The 22,582-nt window shown below is 38.1% G+C and overlaps 2 protein-coding genes across 2 annotated transcripts; one reads left to right on the top strand and one right to left on the bottom strand.

Annotated features, from left to right (window-relative positions):
* Positions 1-590: 590 nt before the first annotated feature.
* SPATA1 (spermatogenesis associated 1) lies at positions 591-17,287 on the bottom strand (the record flags this gene model as incomplete). Its single annotated transcript, XM_084291289.1, has 13 exons — positions 591-695; positions 1,647-1,745; positions 3,356-3,525; positions 5,372-5,497; positions 6,357-6,474; positions 7,399-7,459; positions 7,607-7,751; positions 9,479-9,727; positions 9,837-10,161; positions 10,257-10,310; positions 12,362-12,479; positions 16,404-16,510; positions 17,252-17,287. 13 exons carry the CDS (start codon positions 17,285-17,287, stop codon positions 591-593), a joined length of 1,713 nt encoding a protein of 570 aa, XP_084147415.1.
* A 1,216-nt stretch (positions 17,288-18,503) lies between these two features.
* Positions 18,504-22,191, top strand: GNG5 (G protein subunit gamma 5). Its single transcript, XM_084291103.1, has 3 exons — positions 18,504-18,660; positions 19,633-19,788; positions 21,940-22,191. The coding sequence occupies exons 1-2, from the start codon at positions 18,580-18,582 to the stop codon at positions 19,756-19,758; spliced, it is 207 nt and encodes a 68-aa protein (XP_084147229.1). The 5' UTR covers positions 18,504-18,579; the 3' UTR covers positions 19,759-19,788; positions 21,940-22,191.
* The last annotated feature ends 391 nt before the right edge of the window (positions 22,192-22,582 follow it).

Raw genomic sequence — 22,582 nt, 5'->3', positions numbered from 1 at the left:
TAATGTTAATGCAGCTTTCTTGTGAGGGAGGAAACAAAACTAACTAGATATGAAACAACTAGAGATTTTTTTCCATAATTAATAAAGGTAATAATACACCAATGTATAGATAAGTATACTTGTAATGACAAAAATAGACTTCAGTAAATAGCTAAATAAAAATTACTTTTGCTAGAGTTCTAAAAAAGATGCATTTTAATCATTTATCAAAAAATTGAATAGCTGCTCCAACAATCTGAATGGGAAGTTTTAGATTATGGGTTTACGTGCTTAATAGGTATTTTGTTAATGAAGGAACATCAGCATACTGAAATTGCATGATTGACTAATTTGCACTTTTAAAATAACTTAGTGAAATGTTTATCAGCTACTTGAACATACAGATTAACTTAGTTTGGTTTTACTAACAGATTTTAAAAGTGATATGCAGTCCCCTAGTGGGCTAGTATACAAATTCCACATTTAAACAGTTAATGTTTTTTTATAAGAGAACTTTAAGAACATATAAACAAATGCTCTGAATTTCCAAGTTTCTATATACATTATAGGACTTTTATAGACTTTACAGATGTTACAGTTGAGTCATCCTCTTAAATACCTGATTTCCCAGACTGGAGAATTAAAGCTGAATGAATCTTCTTCTGTGTCAGTTCTGCTCTCAGTGCTCGTAAATCAGATGCTGCCTGCTTTCTCATCTGCAGAAGAACCAGTCATTTAAGGAATTGTAATTTAATGAAGCTTTTGGAGTTGACATGCATATGAATTTATGTAACTAAGATTGAATTTTATACAGGATTGCTGAATACACGATACATCTTTCATCTTTGAAATCTTACATGTCTAATTAGATAGCTTAGTTCTAGCACTATGCCTTGGTGCTTTTAAGAGACAACCATGGAATTCATTGTTCTTTTCATTCCTTGTTATACAATGGAGGAAGTGTACCCACCCTAGGTTAGACAGTAAACAGGATCACGGGCAATCTGTTTGATGCAGAAGACTCAGGTTTCAAACATTCATATCTAAGTGTCTATCCAGCGTGAAGGCCTGTATCATCACCTTCCTTTCTAAGGAAGCCACAGGTAGCAATGGTATGGAATAAAGCAGGTGAAGAGAACTGCTGTCTGCTCGGAGAACCATTCCCTCCTTTTTTTTCCTTTATACCTTTTTTCTTTTTTTCTTAGCTATGGTGTGCAACTCACCAGTATGTCGCCTAGTATGCTCCTTCAATTACCATCAGAGTGGAATAGGAATTTCATGAAAAAGATTGCAACATAGTACCTTGAAAATGTAAGTAAGTACTTGAATGCCATACATTCAAAAATAATCCTATGAACTAATTCTCCAGAGTAATTTGGCTCAAATGCTAAATTATGATAAATAATACCATGAAACTTGAAAATAAGAATTGTACCACAAATGTATTTTGAACACCTGGAGGTGTTCAAGACCAGGTTGGATGAGGCCCTGGGCAGCCTGATCTAGTGGGCAGCAGCCTTGAATATGGCAGGGGCTTGGAATGAGATGATCTTTAAGGTCATTTCTAACCCAAGCAATTCTATGATTTAAATTATCTAATATTTAGAAAGATTAATTTATACCATGTAAGATTTTGACACTTTATAACTAGGATAAATGCAGAGTACCTTAATTTCTATTATGAGCTTCATTTTTGTATCATCCAGCTTCCTCCTCAGTTGATCAAGTTCATGCTGCACTGTAGTAATCTGGATGATTTTGTTATTCTGTATGAAACAACAACAAAAACTTTAGTTGAGCATTAAGATATCTCTTCATTCATTCAGTATTACTTCACCACTCAGAAACAATTCTCTAAACTCTTTCCAGCTCTTCGACTCTCTTCCAGTTTTCAGTGCTTGCCTGGCATCTCGTTCTGCAAACAGTCTGCTCCCCAACAGAGGGCAGCTCTCCTCAACAACCATCCAGCCCTTCCACTTCCCCTAGGTGTGGAAGTTCTTCCACTCCCTCTTTGGGAAGCTGAGGTCCAGATCAGATCTCCTGAGTTAACAGGAAGTTGTTTTGCAATTAACTTTTACAACTACCCCCCACATAAAATAAAAAGGCACGCTTCAAATATATATATATATTTTTTCCTCACAGACTTAGCATCACTTTCTCCCCTAGGCAGTACACTTACTTGTTGATAAGATTGCTACACTACAGAAACCCTAGCTTCCTGGTTGAAACCACAGAGAAAATGTGGAAAGGTACACAGTCACAAAGAAAAAAAGCAGGCTGGACAGTCGGACAAGCTGGGGGCTCCGAAGGAATGACCCGTCATTGCATTCAGTCACGAGCGTGGACAAAGCTGGTGGAGGACAGAGCTCAGCAGCAGCAGGATCTGCTCCCTGGAGCCCCAGCACCCAGCTCTTCCTGCCTGACTGGCCAGCAGCAATTCCTCACCTTACTTGTGAGGGGTGGAGATCACAGTTCTCCTTAATGAGCCTCATAGCTCATTAAGTCCTGTCTCTCATCTCTGCATGCTAGCCAATACATAACTGCATTTGAAGTTATGCACATCCTTTGTACAGAGGCACCTTGTGCCCTGCCAAGGAGGTCTAAAAACCCTGACACCCAAAAAGAAGCATTAACATACTTGAACGTAGCTCGTAATAGAAATGTAATATGAACACTTCATATTCTTATATTTTAGATACATTATCTCAAATAATCCACAGTTGTATATAATGTACAATCTTAGATTGTCTCCCCCCTTTCAGGTACAAGCATAAGACACTACATGTACTTCCACCAGCTTATAAATTTCGTAGTCTAGCTTCAGATTTGCAACTAGACTTGCTTCTATGAATACATTTTAAAAAAACAGCAGCTGTAACTCTTGGGAAGGGTGTTTTCCCCTTTTATCTTTTTTTTTTTTTTTAATTCCTCTTTGAACTTCCCCTAATTTGACACCAGCAATGTAACACAAGACTCACAGTTGCACAATAATTCAGGTGTAACCACTCCAAGAGCTTCAGAGGTGCCTCTTCCCCAAAAACAATTAGAATTCATCACCTCTGTACATGAAATTTTAGATGAGAATAATGTAGAACTGAACAATTCATTAATCATATGAAACAAAGGGGAGTTTGTAATGAGAAGGTATTGTACAAACACAAAGCAGGAAGATTAAAATGCTTAGACTCAAGCATTTCTTCAGTCTTTTTGAGAAGAATGGAATGTGGTAATTCTGTAGTGGCCACACCTTGGATTATTGAGAGATATTTGGCTATTAAAGCTAGTTTAGAAGTCATCAATGATGAATTTGTTAGTTTCATTTATGTTTTATACAAAAAAAAGTAAATTGTGTAAAAAAAATAGTTTAGGTACATACCTTCAAGTTTGTCTTACTGTTCAGTTGTTTTCGGCTATCTCTGGCTTCTAATTGCAAGAGTAATTTCTGGTGGTAAAGCTCCAAATCTTGTTGCAGTTTGTTTAAAACATCCTCCAGTGAAGCCGTAGCCTTCTTAGTTTCAAAGTATTTCTTTTTCCATTCCTCACGAACTACAAAGGAAAACAGTAATACAGTTTGGTCTCATTCATCTTATTCTAAGGTCTCTTGAAGACAGAAATGATGATACCGATCTCACAAGACTCATTTGGCCAACGCACACATTAAACATTAGCAGTAGGTTTCTTAAAAAAAATCACGAAAATCTTTTTCAAATGACATTCTCTATACATGCAGTAGAATTTTCACACAATCACCTGCAGCATAAGGTTCTCTCTGTCTACTGAGACAAAACACAAGGTCCAAACCCCAAATTTCATTTGGCCTGTCAGTTCTGCAGCCTTCAGCTGCACAGGTGCTCCAGACCTGTTAAGGCTGGTGCTCACCAGTCCGAAGTCCACAGCCTCCTTGTAGCAGCAGCATTAATGTCTTTATGCAGAATTTGAGCTCTGCACAGCCAGGAATTTTGATCAGAAGTCCCAAGATCATGAGAAACACTTACTTAAAATTTAACCATGATTCCTTGAGCTATGTTATGTGTTATCAGTGGCTGGCACATACATATCCCGTATGTGGTGTGGCAGTCTTATTGCCATATACATTTGTTACTCTGTGATGTATCTTAAATTATTCCTTTTTTCCAGACACATTTTAAGAAAGCAGGATAACTGCTTCTTAAAAACTTACTCCCCCCCCCCACAAAAAAAAAAAAAAAAAAAAAAAGAAAGAAAAGCCCGGCTGTTGGAGCACTATACAGCATGTAACCAAGAGTGACCATCAGCACAGCAATCCTCAGATGAAATTAAATATGGACTATTGCTGGGCCTCCAGAATGTGCTCTTCCCTTCATACCCTGGGAAGAAGCATGTTTGTGAATGCATTCACTTCTGAAATTGTACAGTCTCATTAAAATAATTCAGAGGTACAAATACTCCTGAAAGAACCTGCAGAAGCTGTTTAAATTCTTGTGAAATAACCTTTTATTTACCTAACTGAACAGCATAATTTAAGACAACATAAGAGCAGTTCAGGACTTAATCTCAGCAGGGTAACACAGCTTGCGTTGCAGCTCCACACTACTGCAGATTCACTCCTTCAAGTGGCCAAGTTCCCTTTTTAAGATACAACTTCACTCCACTGCAGAGCACAGCGTAGCCATGCCCTCAGAGAATAACTGGGAGAATTGGCATGTCTTCTCCTTTTGACAAAGCTACAGATAATAGTTGAGATTGCCAGTGATTCAGCTGTATTTATGTACAAAGAGTGCTCTCAAAATGTCAATGTAATTAAATCTCATCTCTGTATAACTGGAATGTGACATCAGGAGGATAGCTTAAGTATAAACTTGAAAATAATTTTACAAAGAAAATCTGAGTGAGATTTCAATTAAATACTCCCTTTGTTAAAAAACAAGGTTTGTCAAGCTTGCCATGAAAGGCTTATAACTTCCATGCCATGTGCTGAATTATTAGATATTATTAGAAATAAAAAAATACTATGCTGGCAATTGGAACATAAGCCCTGTTAACACAGTAAAACCTCAGTAAGCACCAACTATAGGCAATTTTAGAGTATGTCAATTGTCTCAAGGCTCAAACAGCAAAATGGCCAGTAATAGCTCTTTGGGTGCTGTATATACACAGGAAAAAACTTGGACAGTTTATAAAAGCCAGCATATTTTTAGACTTAACAAAACTGCACCCCAAAAAAAAAAAAAAAAAAAAGTAGGAGACTTTTCAACCTTTCTACCGTATTATTACACAAATAAGTCTTCTCAGAGCTACTGCTTAGCCAACTGCACTCTCTGTAATTAAGCTCACTGACAAAGAGACAAACATTTTCACATTAGTTTCAGTGTTTCTCAATCATTCCAAACTCCAAAATAAATTAAAAATGTACCATGGCATCTCCTCAGCTTATTTTGTTCCAGTAGCCCTTTAGCTTTTTTGACAAGTTCTTCTCTATTTTTTTCCATGTGCCTTCTGTCTTTCTTCATTTGTTCCAATTGTTCTACCATCTTGTTTTCTAAAGATATTATAATTATATTTATCAAGCATCTGGATACTGTAAGTAGGAAGGATCAATCAAAATTTTTGTAATGCACCCGTCATAAATCATGCCAAGAACTCTGTCAGAACAGGCAGTAGGAATTCATCTATTTTAATAAACTATTCTGACTTTTTTCAGAATATAAACTATTCCTGACTTTTGGAAATGGCTGACACATTAGAAGAAAATGAGAACCCCAGCATGCATCCAGGCATTTATACACACACACAAACAAGTAAACACACTTTTAAATGCCTAGGCAGCATGTCAGTAGAATCAGCTTCAGAATCTATTCAGATGTATATAGCATAAACTGAAAACTCTTGCAACATCAAGCGAAAAAAGCCTCCAGAGGATTTCTTCTTGCTTCAAAATACTTTGTGATATAAATCTTTCTTTAAACTATAGGCGTCAATAAGCCTATATAGGTGTTAATAAGCCTGTAATAGCTCAAACTTTTAACTAGACTGCAACAAGTCAGTCACCTCCCTTTTCACTATTCTGCTACACACTAGCTGAGGATCCTCTGCAAGTTAGCATCTTTGCTTCATTCTCACGTGAGCCAACAGTATTTCCCCCTAAACTCCCTCCTTTTCTCCTTCCACACCCAAGTCCATGAGACCAATCTTCTAGCAATGGGAACTTCTGCCATACTCTATGAACAACTCAGGCAACATTAGATGCCTGCAATTTTCCAAATACAAATTAAAATTTTTAACAATCCTGGGAATAAATATATGTACAAATTCTTTCATAAAGTATTTCTGTCTTCATCAACTGTTCAGTCTTGATTAAATGTTAACTCCCCACGCATTTCTTGGAAGCACATACTTACTTTCTGCCTGAAATGCAGGAACCTGAGCCGGGTTTACAGAAAGTGACAGAAAAGGCAGACTAGGAGGTGAAATATGTTCTTTTGGACAAGTAGAATTGTTTTGCTTGTTCTCATCTTCCTAGAGGGTCAAAAGACAAAACTACATGTACATAATTTATAACCCTGAACAGTCACATTAAACATGCTTTGAAAGTGGTCTGAGTGAATGGGGAGGATGTATTGGAACTCTGAATATAATCTCTTTTATTCATTACAAACTTCCAAACAGATGGACATCTGCAAACAGCATCAGAACACTGAAATTGCAGAGGATAATACATGGACCAAAAGACAGACTATTGCTAAATATTCTTGTCCATGTCTGTAACTCCACAGACTACTGACACTCCCATGTAAGACCAAGAATGACCGGCCTGAAAACTGCTGTCAGGCATATTGATTAACAAAAGCTGGATTGCTCATTTCTAAACCAAAGTTTATAATAGCTCACAGATGACAGTAGTGACAGTGGTTATGCTGTATGACGGCATGTGGGCGCTCTGTCTTCCTAACATGTTCTTATTCAGATACTATGACTATACCGTACGTATGTTTTAAATAATTTTTTTTTTTCTCAGAAGTCTTACTTGAGATTAGGATTTATCCCATATAAGACTAAGATTTATCCCATAGGAAATACGAAATTATAAAAACATCACTGATACAGCCAATACAACGCTGCTGTCAAGAAACTGTAAAAAATAAATTTAAAAAGGCTGATGTTAATAAGACTGAGAAAGATACAACATACATAGTTCCTATTAAATGATAACCAGAGGTATAGCTTCTGATTTATCATTGTTTAGATATACAGCTGATTTATCATTAGCAAATCTCCAAAGCAGCATTGCATAAATTAACTTTGCTCAATTACTCTAAAATCTACATTGCATGTTTCGTATTTCTAATGAGTTACCTGTCTTACAAAATTAGTCAGTTTCTAGGTGGAGGACTATATTTATTGCTCCACATTAAAAAGAATATGCTATCCTGAAAAACATACCTGATTATCGAGTTTTTCACCAGGACCAGTTACAGACTTGCTAGTTCTGTACTGCAGCAAACTAAAGAGAAATTCAAAGAAGAAAGTGAAAATTCATGCAATGATATTGTTTTATTTCTCCATTTTCTTTCATTTATTTGAAGTATGTAAAATCAGTTTTTTGTTATTATTATTATCCATTCTTTTATCAGAATTACCATTTACTAACCTTTGGTTTCTGTCTATATATTCTGTGGTTTGATCTTCTAATATTTCAAGATTTCCAGAATCCCGTGTTCTGTCTCTTTTTAGTTTGGTATCTTTTTTGTGGTCATTATTTTCCATGTTTGTAACTAGGAGTTTGGTGTTTAGTTCTGTGACAGGATAACGATGATCAAAACACACAGATTACACTCACAAGATTTACACTTTTTTTGACTGTCAACACCTGAACTTTCCAGCCTGTATTAGAAATTCAGTGAGTCAATACAATAAATAGGATTACATCTGGGGTAACGAAAGGTTTTCTGAATAACAGAGGAAAGAAATAAGGGGGAAAAAATCTACTTCTGTTTCAAGAATTTGTATCTAACTAATTCTGGTAACGAGTAGAGGAAACGTGACAACAGGTAATGAAATCATTTAATTATTTCTCCTTTCCTAAAATAATTCTCTAACATTTTCTGCCTTTGAGACCCTGGAGATCTCCTACAAACTGGAGCCAGCAAAGAAAGTGACAGCAAAATGTTTTGCATTTGAATGTTATCTCCTTTAAATTATATAGGCTAAACATTTCAAAAGAAAACTGATGACAGAATTTGCCTGTACTTTAAATTACAAAATTCTACATCCCTCATCATTCAAAATAAAGTTCTGGAAAACTTCTCAATTGTATAAATATGCCCATATATATGCATATATGTATTATATATATTATATTAGATATACATACATATATATATATATATGGTCTCAGGCTTCAGTTAACATGATGATAGAGGGACAAAACTAGTTTTGACAGATTATCAATGGAAATTGAAATTATGGAAAAGTCATCTGTGAAGGCTTTTCTAGTACACTCTTCAGACACATCTAAGATCACAATATCACATTTTTTGTTTTCTTACTGGATATCCAGAAAATCAATAAGGTGCCCATATGTATGAAAAAATGAATATTGCCTCATTTAATAATTCCTCATTAGAAATTTGCAGTAGAACAAGGGTCATCCCCTTTACAATTAATGTAAAATTATACTCAAATATTAAGATTTGTCTTTCAAAAGTATTTCCTGAAAAACATTTTATGTTATCATTTTGATGCTAATTTAACAGTGGTCAATCCAATTTAAATGCTTCAGTCATTTCTTTATTTGTAATTACTAGAAATTTAGCAATATTAAGAACACTAGAGAACTGTTCAGGACTTGGCCCCCAGTATCCCTAAAATACTTCATTTTAAAGGAAGTAGTAGTTAACAGATGTCTTTCAAACTACATTTTCTATTTTGGCACAGAATTATTAGCTAGTTTGTGTGTTCTTTAAACCTCTCCATTCTTTTCTAACAGTTTCACTGTAATCTGTTCAAAGAATACTCTTACCTCTCAGTTTTAGGAATGCCACTGTTCAATAGTACATAAATAAATCAGCAGTATATAGGAAGGAGGGGAGGAAGCACTTTCTTTTCATTAGTAATGTAGGTGTGCATAAGATAACCATGGAAGTTGAAGTGAATAAATTGCATTCCCCAATTTCCTGATCAGTTTTTTTTTTTTCATTTAAAATTGATGTTGAATTATGGGATCCTTATCTTCCAATCTTTACAGCAGCTGCTCAGTAATTTGCTTCCATATAAATAAGATCAGACAAAGGCATTGACTATATTAAAGTGCTTCCCTACAACAGTACATAATTATAATGAATGACTCATCCAAAGTAAAAACTATGGTTCTTTGAAAGATATTATTTTAAAAATTAGAATACTGTTCTAACAGCAATATTCCAACTTACGTTGCAACTACAGATTTTTTTTAAACTTAGCTTTACTCTGCCAACTTTCTAAAAATTTTGGCTTAGCACCAAGATGACAATAAACAGTGTACCTGTTTGGTATTTCATGCGATTTTGGTGTGGTTGGTTAGTCTGGCGTTGTTCATCACTGTGGTTTATGTGAAGAGTAAGAGCATTTCCTTTGGCTTTGTCATTCCTCTTCGGAGTATTATGCTCTTCTTGATCTTCGCTATGGTGGTTTTGCTGGGATTTCTGTAACAGCATATAGCTCTTTCCAGACCCTCGATCTGTAGAATTTGAATGACTTGGTGTGAAGAGAGATCCACTGGATCCATTTTGATCTGCATAATAATTGATTTGAGGAAAAAAAAAATACTATTTTATTGTAAATGTTAACCATAATAGTTATTTTACTCCATCACTCTTCTTTGCGATCTTTGTTAAACTTACCTTTCACTCTGAATTGTGTCTGTTTTAATGCAGTCCTGTTGTAGTCTTGCTCATGATTTGTGTTCAAAACTGCAACAGATTCTTTATCAGTCCATTCTGCAGGACTGTGCACTTCCTTATTTTCTAGCTGATGACTGCTCTGTATGCTTTCTAAAAATGGTCTGCTTTTTTCACTTTGCTGGGGAAGATTGGGTAGTCTCGATCCATGACCATACCTATTAGCTTCTGCATTAAAGTGGCATCTTTGTTTAGTTGATGATGATAACGGATAAACATCTTCAAAGTATTCCACTCCAGGTAATAAATATAATTCAGGATACAGTGCCTAAAATATGCAGTATATTAACCAGACACAAAAGAAGAAACTACCAACATAAAAAGCTTCTGAAAATGATAGCTTAAAAGCCATAAAATACATACATAAGGGGGAGCAAATGACTTCAGTTCCAGTTCTGTTTCTTGCTTTGCTTTTACCTTAGAAGATAAAGAACAGAAGTGTAAACAGTAAAATACTTTCTTAACAATAATGTTGTCACTTAATTTATGTATTCTATCATCATCTTTACATACAACATTTTTCTTCTGTAATAGCTTGATGGGGAAGAAGGAACATAGAATGCTGTTCTATTTTCCAACATAGCACTGAAACTACTTTGTCTATTTTTCAAAATTTAAATCAGACACACAAAAGTATATGGATGTACTGAATACACTTCTTTATCCTTTGCACTTTCTCCTATGGTTCAAAGGACCTGATCTAACAATCACAGCAGAACAAAATCTTACACTGCCTTTGCCAGAAGTTGTTTCAAGTCAAATCTGAATAGAGATGACGAGTCTAACATAATTTTCTCTATTAATCTAACAAAACATCACAAAATATTTGATGTATATAGAGAAAAAAAATCTATGACTGTCCTATGTCATCTAGTACTTATCATCTTGCTATTCTTTTTGTGATATACACTTTCAGATTTCAACAGTCATCCTAAAATACAAAATCTACGATAATCAATGTATATTTGAAAGATGTGTTCCAGTAGAAAATAATAATAATCTGAGTTTACATTTAAGTAATGAAATTGGAGTAAACATGGGGCCAAAAGCTGCTCTCAATAATGGCCACACAATGACATCGATTCACACTTAGAGACATGGGCTATGTGAAAGAAAAGGAAGAGCAAATGAACTTGGTTTTGGTTTATGTTTTTCATTTAAAGACCCTCACTTGCAAGCAGGCTACAGCTCTTAGTACTGTTTACATTGTCAGTGTTGTGAAACAGGACACTGAGAAAAAAACACAAACTCAACAAATATTTGGTCATGGAGATTTAATTCAATTAGGTTACCACGACCCTAAACAACAAATAAACGAGTTATTTGCTTGCTTACATTACCCTTTATCACAAAATACATATCAAGCAACACTAAATCCCCAAAATTAAAATTATATCTTTAATTTGTTTCTAAAAATCTTCACTTGTATCTACTAATGTATTTCATCTACTATTAAACGCAAAATACTTTATTAAATTCCTGCTATTCTCAAGGGAGCTTGAAATTTTATCCATTTACCTCAGAACTATCAGTGGGGAAGAAAATCTACCATCTCACTATCATCCAGTTAAAAACATCTTTTTTTTTTTTTTTTTTTTGAAGACTTGCATATCTTGTCAGATTTAGATTGCATCACAGTCTTTAAATTCCTGTCTATGTTTCTCTACCTGCTTTTCCTAGTTTTCTGCACAGGCAATTTTAGTGATATTGTCTACAAATGAAATAAAAAACAACACCAATTTTCTGCCTTGTATTTGGAAATCCATGAAAAACAGGAGAAAAAGTCTTCTGTATATCACTTAAATCTTTGTCTATTACACAAATGCACTTTCAATCAGTCTGATTTTCAGATTTATTTAATCTTTATAGTGTGTAAGATAGCTAAGTATATAGAGAATCAGACCAAGGAACAGTTATGATTCAGAGATGCAGTTTTTTGATTACATAAACCTCCTCAGGCTCTATTACTGGACTGATTCATGGAACAGAAATGTACATCAGAGAAGCTTTCATTCAGAGACTGATCTTTAAAGGCTATTGGACATGTCACAGCAGGACCATTTACAGGAATTCTGGCTTACTCAGCTCCCAGTGCAAATTCTTCAAGTGCCATATTCCTAATCATGTCCTGACAATAATGACCTCAGGGGATTTTTTTAATGCAACTAGAATTGTCATATTTAATTTACTGTCCTATCAAAGCTTGCATCTTTCCACTGAATGGCAACTAATTACATCTGATGCTTTAAAGGACGTTTCTAATATACCTATCCAGCTGTGCATTTGTATTTGGGGAAGTAGATGTTCTGACAAGAGCTCCTTCTCCAACATGATTCAAAACAAATAATAAGTGTGCACCTAAATTCATCTCTATTTTCTTGTGATATTTTCAAATCCACAAGGACTAGATCTGTAGTTTGTATTATAAAGCAGAACAGCACTAAAGAATAATAAAAAAATCAACTTACCACTGCTAGTTTTTTCCCAATGCATTTTAAAAATTTGAATTTATCTGCAACTGCAACTCCACCCAGGTATTCTCCAAGCTTCTCCCGTAGCGCTCTTAATGTGATGTGAGGAGACACCCTAGAATGTTGTTATTCATTAATACATCTGCAAGATCAAATAACGTTGGCTAGTTAGTAAGAGGGGGAAGATTATGCTATATAAATGCTGGCTTGTATGGCAAGAATGAACAAAAAAGGGAACTATGAACTATTTCCTGGAATGGAACCCAATTACAGATAGGTCAGAGATTTTTGGTGTGGTAGAGTCAGAACATTGTATCACACTATGGCAGACCGCATTACAAAGGCTGCCATATCATTAGGTAGCAATATTTATGTTTTAGGAATCCCAAACAAAGGGAGAATATGAAAGTACCTGAAATTTGAAAAAGACTCTTGCTCATCTGCAGATGAATTACATAATTCATGTACAATTATGTTGGAAACTACAGTCATGCATTTCCGTCCAGGTGACAGAGTTTCAGAGAGCCAGGCCAGGACTGTAGAACATACTCCTTCAAGCAGTAAGGAGGCTTCATCACGCTCTACTTTTAACTGCCAAGCACATTCCTTTGGTTTTGTTTTCTCGAACACAAATTTGTAAGCAGGGTGTGTGCATGCGTACATGCAAATGTGTTTTAAATCAAAACCAAATACTGTAGTGTGAACATTTTTACCATAGTTTGGGGATGAGAGAGCTGACACAAACATGAATGACATCGTTTAATCTGCTTCTGGAAAGCACGCAAATATCAAAGTCATAAGCTCAGAATAAAAATCATCATAGACTAAAGCATCTCCACAGAATAAAATCGAATGTTCAAGAGTCACACAAAAGCTCTGTATCTCAACATAAACTGTTCTGATTGCTCCTATGATGTCATTTAAAATAAACCAGGGAACAAACTCAGGCCTGAGACTGTTAATCACCCACGCTGCTTAAGTGTAAGTACACTACCTCGCAGGGTTTTGGCCCAGGCCAGCTATCACTCTTCAAACAATGCACAGACATAGGGCACATAGCATGGCACATGCCATTGTCAGTAACTAGTATGGACAAGGTCATGCTGTCCCTTCAACTTGGGCAGGTCTTCACCATTAACCTAAAAGGGTTTGCACACTCACATGGCCTCATATGCCTTCATTTCATACCCCAGATATGTGAAATACCCCCATTTTTTTCTGATAAAAACTGTATTTCAGTGGGCTATAATGCTTTCCTTGCATTATTTCACACACTTGGGACTTAGAGGACCCTCCTCCCTAAGGTCGTAATTCTGTCTTGGGGAAAGGCATGGGACAGAGGGATACCGAAGCCAAGCAGTGTGCGGAGTAGACACGTCTAGGCCTCGCTGCTTGGTCCCTGAGCATTTAACTTCTGTTTATTTATTTGCCATATGCTTTTTGCCCACACTTGCTACAGATGTTAGTCCTAATGTCATCTATTTATTTCAAATGTATAAAGAAATACGTGAAAGATGGATACATAATTCAATACACATCCTTCCAGGGTCTTATCTGATAAGAGAGATGATCTGTAATTCAACTATATCTCATTCACCATAATTTTTTCAAGCTTATGCCACAGAGGAGGCACAGAGAAGTCCCTTGAACTGTTTTCTGAAACCCAATAAATGCAAGCTTTTTCAGTAGCAATTCTAAAACTGCACGTCCTTCACACCCTTCCAAACCAGCAAAGAAATTTGAATCTAAGGTACATATGAGCAGCAGGGAAAACATCTATGTAGCTATGAGGATGTATCACGGGAGAAAATCATTTAGGTACACAGAACCTGAAATGCACAACAGAAATTTATCTGAAAATTGTTTGCTAGAGCAGCTGCTAGGAACATATAATAACATATTCCTTGGTTGTTGCCACGGGCCAACAGAAGACTAGTCACATCCAGTCATTCGCTTCAGGGTGTTCCTTTAAAAGTAATGCAAACTAGAGTTCATTGCAGCAATCTCATCTAGAAGTAACAAAAGTATGGGTTCTGTGGTGAGGAATGAGGAGTAAATAAAAGATCACAGAGGCTGAGAAATCAAGTTCATGGGAACAAGAACCCAGGGCTGCAGATGATTACGTACTTAATATTTTCCTCTAATTTCATGATTAATGGAAGTGGCCTGTATTTACATCGAGGAATCCTTTGTTCAGCTGACTCACAGAGTACCAGGACTGCCAAGCTGGCTGGATGGTGCTATCAACAACATCCAGACATGGTTAGTAGCAGCAAGGCTGCTGTTCACTCAGGTTAAAATAAGAGAAGATTCTTAAAATGTATTTTGTTTTTAAAGACAGTGATACACTGGCCCAGTGTTAGTTATTGTTAATGTTAATGCGCTGCAACACTGCATAGCACCCACAGAATAATTAATTACCTAACACTCATTAGCAAGCAAAAATTACCCATCCAGGCATGGAATAATAGAATCACAGAATGGTTTGGGTTGGAAGGGACCATTAAAGATTATATAGTGCAACTCCTCTGACATGGGCAGGGACACCTTTCACTAGATCACGTTGCCCGAAGTCCTTACCAGATTGACCGCCCACAATTTCTTTGGGCAACCTGTTCCAGTCCCTCACCATCTTCACTGTGAAGAATTTCTTCCTAGTATCTATTTAAATCTGCCCTCTTTAAGTTTAAAACCATTACCCCTTGTCCTATGACTACAGGCTCTGGTAAAAAGCCTTTCCTGATCTTAAAAGACCCCATTAAGTACTGAAAGGCTATAATAAGGTCTCCCCAGAGCCTTCTCCTTTCCAGGCTGAACAACCTCAACTATCTCCACCTGTCTTCACAGAAGAGGTGCCTGAGCCCACTGATCATTTCTATGTCCCTTCTCTGGATGCACTCTAACAGATGCATGTCTTTCTTGAGCAATAAAACCCATTGCAATCAGTATGAATCCTAATTTAAGTTGATGTCTCAGAACTGAGCCTTAGCAAAACAAACTTACACCTGACAGCAACAGGCAGTGACTGATGTCCAGTCATATGAAACAATTTAAAGTTACCATCCAGCTATGTATTTTGCACCTCTGCTGGTGACAAGTACAGCAAACAGAATAGATGCATGAACTTACTTTATCTGGTTTTGTGCAGTCTTTCAAGAACAACAAAAAAAAGCTGCAAGAACGAATGCATTCTTCCATAAATGCTTATATCCAGCTGCTGTCAATTTTTTCAGCTACATGATATATTGTCTTACGGGGACAATACAAGCATAAATTTAAGTGAGTTAAAACCTACAGTTTAAGCTGACAAGCTTTGCACAGAAGCAAATGAGATGCATATAAAACCCCAGTTTCAACACACATCTTTACATTATTATTTTTTTTTTTTTCTGTAAATTATTACCTTACCAAATACACACAGGTTTTGTGAGTCAAGCATTTAGGTGTATGAACCAAACTTCTAAAGTTATCAAAGATAAAAACTGCAGCTCTCTGTGCCAAGTTTGGCCCTTTGGGTAGTTTTCCACAAATTGCTGACAGCTACCTGAGGGCCCACATAGCATGTGTTGTAGACAACCTTTCAGAAATATTGTAGAAGAAGAAAGAAGATATGCTGGCAATTGCATGGACATAATGTTTCTGTTTTAGATCTATGGCTCAGTGACAGGCTTTCCCATTTTCATTGAGCCACTCTATCTCAAAGTTGGCCCACTGTGGAAAGGAATTGACGATTTTCATAATCAGGCTCAAGGAAACAGAAAAAAATATGACTGATTTTACAACATGAATCGTTCTGCAGCAATACTAACAGCGCTCTGGAAAAGTGCATTACAGCGGTTCAGATCAAGGGCGGCAATGGCCTGATACAGCCCAAAGAGACATGGGCACCACTTACCCTCTGGAGTTGATTAGAGAAGAATATTTTCTGACAGATGTAATTATGCAACAGCTAGACTAAATGACTGAAGGACAATATGAAGGTGATACCAGGTAAGTATTTTATAGGTGTTATCACATTTGGGCCTAAGACTATACTCACCTTATAAATCCAGCTGAGATGAACTTGCTAGTAAGAGCCACAGGAACTGTATTCAGCTTGAAGTTCCACACTTCCTCTGGGACATAAAAAACATGGAGCTCCACCAGCTAAATAAAGAACAGATTATCATAACAATTTGTGATTGAATGCCAGCTGACAGCATAGAAATAAATCACATCAGAACAAGCTTAACAATTGAAATGAGCAAAAAGAGAGCCTGTGCTCCCTGCTGTATGTCAATGCGTTAGCAACAGATATAGCTTAAGAAAAAACAGTCATTCCTCTGGAGCATATGTCATGCATACAAGAATACTTCAGCTAAAAGCCTACCTTGTTTCACCTCCTAAGAACTGCTACGCCATAAAAGCTTGATGCAAACATAGCAGAAAGCACAAGCAATAAAATAATATCAAAGTATTTCTGACAGTCAATAATATTAATGACCTTGGAGCACAGAAGTGCACTTGGAAACATCTACAAGAAAAGCTAAGCCTGCTCTGAATAGTTTACTAAGACTGTGTTCGAACCAGTGGTCATTGTGGGACTCGTCATGCTGGGGTCTTGTTATTGTTAGTGGAAATCAAATGGTATTGAGAAGGATGATACACACTTCTGAAAAGCACTGCCAATAACTGGAAGCCATGCAAATAAAGCTGTATTAAGTATTTCTTCAATTGTTCAGATACTAAACTAGAAAAGCAGAATTTTTATACATACTAGGCTAAATGTACATTCTTCCTCTCAGATCTCCTAGATACAGTACAGTGGCAGTTACTTTAACATATATTTTTTAATTTTTATTTAAGAAATATAAAAAAATTGCTATGCAAAAGTATATAAACTCTCACCTGGGATGTCTGAGGTCTCATTTGACTGAATGACATACCGGTCGCTGCACGTGATCACAGTGAGTGCCAGATGGGCTTTCTAATTTTCTTTTTGATTGAAACATTATTTAAGAATGAGTTTCATGACAATCTGTCACTGAAGAAGTTACTCTATTAATTTCTTTTATTATCTTCTTTCCATTTATGGAAGTCTCAGAGCTGTCACTGTGCTGTCTCCCAGCTCACTGTAGACAAACAGACTGCCACACCTTTCTACACAAGCAGTGTCACCTAAGTAACTTGGTGACTTGCTAAATCACTGCCTTGCAGCTCCAACAGAGCTGCCCTGCAGTACTTCCTCTTAACACTTCTGTCCTTCCATAGAAGTACTTCAGCTGTATATAACTTTCTGCATGTTTTTTCTGTGAACCTAAAGATCCAAAATGGGATTCTTGCAGGGTCTGGATTTATCTTTGACAAAGGGACAGTTCTTGTGAGCTGAAGTCAAGACACCCATGCACGGAACATTCCACATTGCACTACCCAAACACAGCACGCCACGGAAACTTGGTGGTGGCAGGCAACCGCATCAGAGAAACCCTTCCATAAACTACCTGGGCTCTGCCCTAACACTGCTATGGGAACAATGAGATCTCAGCAATGGCCTGACTAGACCTTCCTATCACTTCTCCTCGGTTACTCCCAAGCAAAGATGAGGCAGGTTACAGCCCAGGTTCCTCCCTGTATTCCGTACACATAGGCAAGACGTCGCACTTTGTACCGCTATGTGCCACCTATGCCATTCCAGGCTTGGTGGTCACTCTTGGGTGCTCTCCGCAGAGAATATTGAGCTCCTCCTAGACTGTAGTCAAGAGCCAAACAAGTTCACAAAAGTAAAGCTAACAACATCATTTGTTAGTTCTAAACATCAGTTTCGAGCTCGTATTTGGCTTGATACTATCACTAAGACTTGCCACCTTAGAACGAACATTACTTTCTCATAGAATCCATTGTACATGTAAATAGATAAGTATATATATTTTGTTTGTTTCCCGGACCGCAGGGTCTCTCCGCAGACACCCGGACACCTCAGCGACGCCGCCCCAGCCGCACAGGCCGGACTAGCGGTGGTCCCCGGAGGGGTGCGGCTGGCACCCAGCTCCCCGGCGGGCCCCAAGCCGGCACCCTGCGGGCAGCCCCCGGTGCTTCTCGCTCCCCACCCCGCGGCTGCCGGCGGCCCCGCAGCGCCCCCCGCGGCTGCCGGCGGCCCCGGTTGCGCAGGCGCTGCGGGGCAGGAGTTTGGGACGCGCCGGAAAGTTGGTGCTGGGTGTGCCGCCGCCGCTGCCACCATGTCGGGCTCCTCCAACGTGGCGGCCATGAAGAAGGTGGTGCAGCAGCTGCGCCTGGAGGCCAGCGTCACGCGCGTCAAGGTGAGGCGCGGGGCCGCGCCGCCATTACCGCCCGGGGACCGCGCCCCGCCGCGCTCCGAGGGGGCGGCCGGGCCGGCGGCGCAGTCCCCGGGGCAGGGCGGGGGCCGGAGCCGCCCGCTCCCCTCCGGCCCTCCTGGGCGGCGGCCGAGCTTCGGCCCGGGGGCTCCGCTGCCCCGGGGCTCGGGCCGGGCCCTGTGGCTTCCTACAGCTGCCCTTGGCCCCCCAAGTGCCGCGGAGGGGCCTTGCTGCCCCTTTCATGGCCTGCCGCTGGGAAGGGGCTGCTCCCAGCACAGCGCTGGCCGGGCGGGCCGCTCCGCTGGGGTTTGCAACAGGTTGCCTCGGCTGGGCTGGGAAACGGAGGCTTCGCTGCCAGGCGTACGGAGTGCGCCGCGTTGGGCGTTCTCGGGGCTCCACCGGGCCGTGCCGAACCAGAGGAGCTCTGAGCAAACCGCACGGACAGGATACCAGCGGGGATGCTGCTGTTGAGAGTTTGTAATTGCTTCTTCCAAGTTCGGAGTTACATCAAAGAAAAGCAAGGAAGTTTTTGCGCTTTTCTGTTGTTAGGTGCAGCCTATGAAAAATAAAATACGTACGCTATCTCAGCCTGAGGATAGCCTTCCAAGGGAGGATAAAATGCCAGCTTATTCAGTAGAGGGTCTTAAACTACAGGCCCCATTTAAAAACAATTTAAACTAGAATAAGGGTCTTTGTGTATTTAACAAAGCAATCTTCAAGACCGCTCATCTTTCAGGCTTCACACTTAGGCATAACATCAGTTTTCCAAATTATTTCTATAATACCACAAAACTTCTTGACTGACAAACCAAAAAAGTACAGTGAAGTTACCATAAAACACCTACTTATGCGGTATTGCCAAATCATTTAACAGCACTGTATTTTTGATGCAGTTACATCCTCTGTAAAGAGGATGTTCAGTGAATCCTAATTAATGCCTGCTTTTATTATGACTAGGTTTCTCAGGCTGCAGCGGACTTGAAGCAGTTCTGCCTGCAGAATGCACAACATGATCCCCTACTGACAGGAGTGTCATCAAGTACAAATCCATTCAGACCCCAGAAAGTTTGTTCATTTTTGTAATTATGTGGACTACTTTAGTATCTTTCAGTGGTAAGTTCTTGAATTATGAGCAATACACTTTGTTCTGTCATTAAAAATAGCTGGCTTTAAGTGAGACTGCCTTTGTTAAAAGTATTCAGAAGTCATCTGACTTCTGCAGCTGGTATTGGTCTAGATCCCCATTTTGGGTCTCTCTTCCCATATTGTGGGAGGTAGCTCTATACTAGACATGCTGTTCACAGGTATTGAGAGTAGTACTTAAGTGTTGCAGAGCTTCGACGAGTTTCTGTTGCTGCAGCAGCAGGAGTGGGGGCTAGCTACTATAGAGCTGCTATATGGTCTGACCTGACTGTAAAGTAGTTCTGCTGCAACTTCCTTCTGTGTTAAGGGTGTTATTTCCTTCTTCTCACATAGGATTACTTTCCTGAAGAAATATGTGGTGAACGCTGATTGTAGTAGGTAAAGCAGACTTTAGTTCTTAGGACTTAGTTTTTAAACTCTCAGACAGCTCTTTCAAAGATAGGTTAGTGATTGTCTCAAAGAAGGGTCCCTATCCCCTCTAGAACATGCCCTGACATCTAAACCAAGAAGCATTGGGTCCAAAAACTTGATCACCGCCCATATGCTTCTCAAGTGACTCATATGTGACTAAAACAAGAACAGCAGTTTAAATAACTAGAAACGGTTGAATACACATTTGGATTTTCATTCCTAAACTTTTTACAGGTTCGCTAACATTGCTGCTATCATTGTGAAAATGACTACTCTGTCATTGTTTGAAAAATCTGATTAGATTTTAGACTAAAGTTTATAGAGATTAGATTTTGCTCCACATGTCTTACTGAGACTCTGAGTCACAATGATTTGCTATGTTGCACATAGGAAATGCATGGAAATCATCATGTCCCTCTTTCCTATTGCCTCAACTTCCATCTACCAGGGTGTGACAGTAAATATTATTTTCAGATCACTTGATATGCAGTTGACCACAGTTTATGAGATTTCTAAGGATTATGAATCTTAAGGTTTAACAATTCTGTTTTTGCTGTGGACCTACATCACCCAAAGAACTGTAGTTTGTTAGGCTGTGTTATGTAGGTAGCTTTGAAGAAAGGCGATCACAATCTGATTAAGTTGTTAGTCTTTCTTTCTTGTTTGGCAGCTATTCACTACTCTCAAGCAGACTATAAAAAGCTTCCAAATAGTCTGTGTACAAACAAGGTGGCTCATGCTAGTAAAGCTAGCAGAGTAATAACAATATTGAGGTTTATACTTAATGATTTAAAAAAAAATCCATTACACATTCCATCCATTGTCTTGAATGATTTACAGCAGTGTCACTGAAATGTGTTTTAGAGTTCATGTAGCTTTTGAAGTTGTTTCTATCATGCATTTTATAAACTGTTCTTAGATAGTATTCTGGGACTGAGTTGTGCCTCCAGTATTGTCGCTTCAGCTTTAAGCAGTAATTCAAGAAAGACAAAATCATTACAAGCATTATGGACTGCTGTCCTATAAAAAGCCAAATATGCTAGGGTTGAATCAGTGCCACATACCGTTCCCCCTGAGTTTTGCCACATAGTATGGATGTCAGGAAATAACTTTGTTTTCACGTGCACACAATGGGCAGAACAGATTTAATATTTTTTTCTTAATTATAGCCCTTGTTTTCAGATACTGCAATGGAACGATTGTTTCTGCTGATGTTATGGGCCAAAAGTCATTAGAACAGCAATTTTAGTTACGCTACCTACATGCAAATTTTTATTCCTTCACTGTTTAAGCACTTCCTCAAAGTAGGTAATTTCTTAGTTGTAATCCTTGTGTTTACAAGATGAACCAAGAGGAAGTGTAATTTGTTAGTTACCCAGACTCCCCCTGCTTTTCAATGGTGAAGTAGATGCTCAATATTTCTGTAGGCATCAAGTGACAGGGAACAACTTATTTTGCCTTACTAAAGATTTAGCTTCCAGGAGACACTACAGTTCAGTTCCTTTGTAATAGCTTTATATTCTTGTACCCCTGGGGCTAGCTTTATTTTTTTACAAGCTTATTTTGTAATTTAAAGTTCTGTGAAATAGCTTTAGATTTTTTTTTCTACCTAGCTGCTTGTGACATACTTTAAAGGTACATGTTCTTAGACATTTGCTTCATTTAGGCTTCATACATCTCTAACTACCTCATTTTGGTTTTGTTTTTCAGATCTTTTAGCATCTTTACCTAGCTGCTGATGTCTGTAGGGGCAGAGTGCCTCAAGGAGTGGCCTGGTTTGAAGTCCATACAAAAGCTTAGCTTTAATGTGCCAAATCTAACTGTAAAATTGCTACTGTTATCAAACCTCTTACCATCTACCTCTCCGAATGAACTGTATGCTAGTTACAATATTTCTGTTTCATGTGGGAATCAGTTTTATATACCAAGCAAAAAATAAAAATGTTTTGACAAAAAATGAAAGTGTTTGGCATTGACATTACTGTAAGAAATTGATTCACTTCTAGATAAATTGATACCTCACCAGTTACTACATCACTGTGCAGCAGCTAGAGAGCATGTCAGTCTAAATACTCTGTGCTGCTGCAAGTTTGCCTTGGGTTGATATTCTTATAAAACAATGAGGCTTCTTAGAAGCATGATAGAAATAGAACAGGAAAAAAATAATTAGCTATACAGCATACACATTAAATAAAGACGAAGAGTAATAAAACCATGATTTTCTTTAAAGAGCAATTCTATTGAGCAGATAGCTTACTTTGGGCTCTTTAGGTTAATACTAAAAAGCACTTGCTATAGCTACATATTGGAAAGAAAATAATTCAAAGAAAACTGAGCTTTTAAGCTGCCAGTG

The sequence above is a fragment of the Netta rufina genome, assembly GCF_964035555.1.
Source record: "Netta rufina genome assembly, chromosome: 8".
Lineage (NCBI taxonomy): Eukaryota > Metazoa > Chordata > Aves > Anseriformes > Anatidae > Netta > Netta rufina.
Note: the sequence above shows the minus strand (reverse complement) of the source record. Positions and strands in the feature narration are given on the sequence as shown.

Coding starts and splice junctions, on each gene's coding strand:
- GNG5 (XM_084291103.1), top strand. CDS start 18,580: ATGTCGGGCTCCTCCAACGTGGCGGCCATGAAGAAGGTGGTGCAGCAG. Junction 18,661..19,632: donor CCAGCGTCACGCGCGTCAAG/GTGAGGCGCGGG, acceptor TATTATGACTAG/GTTTCTCAGGCTGCAGCGGA.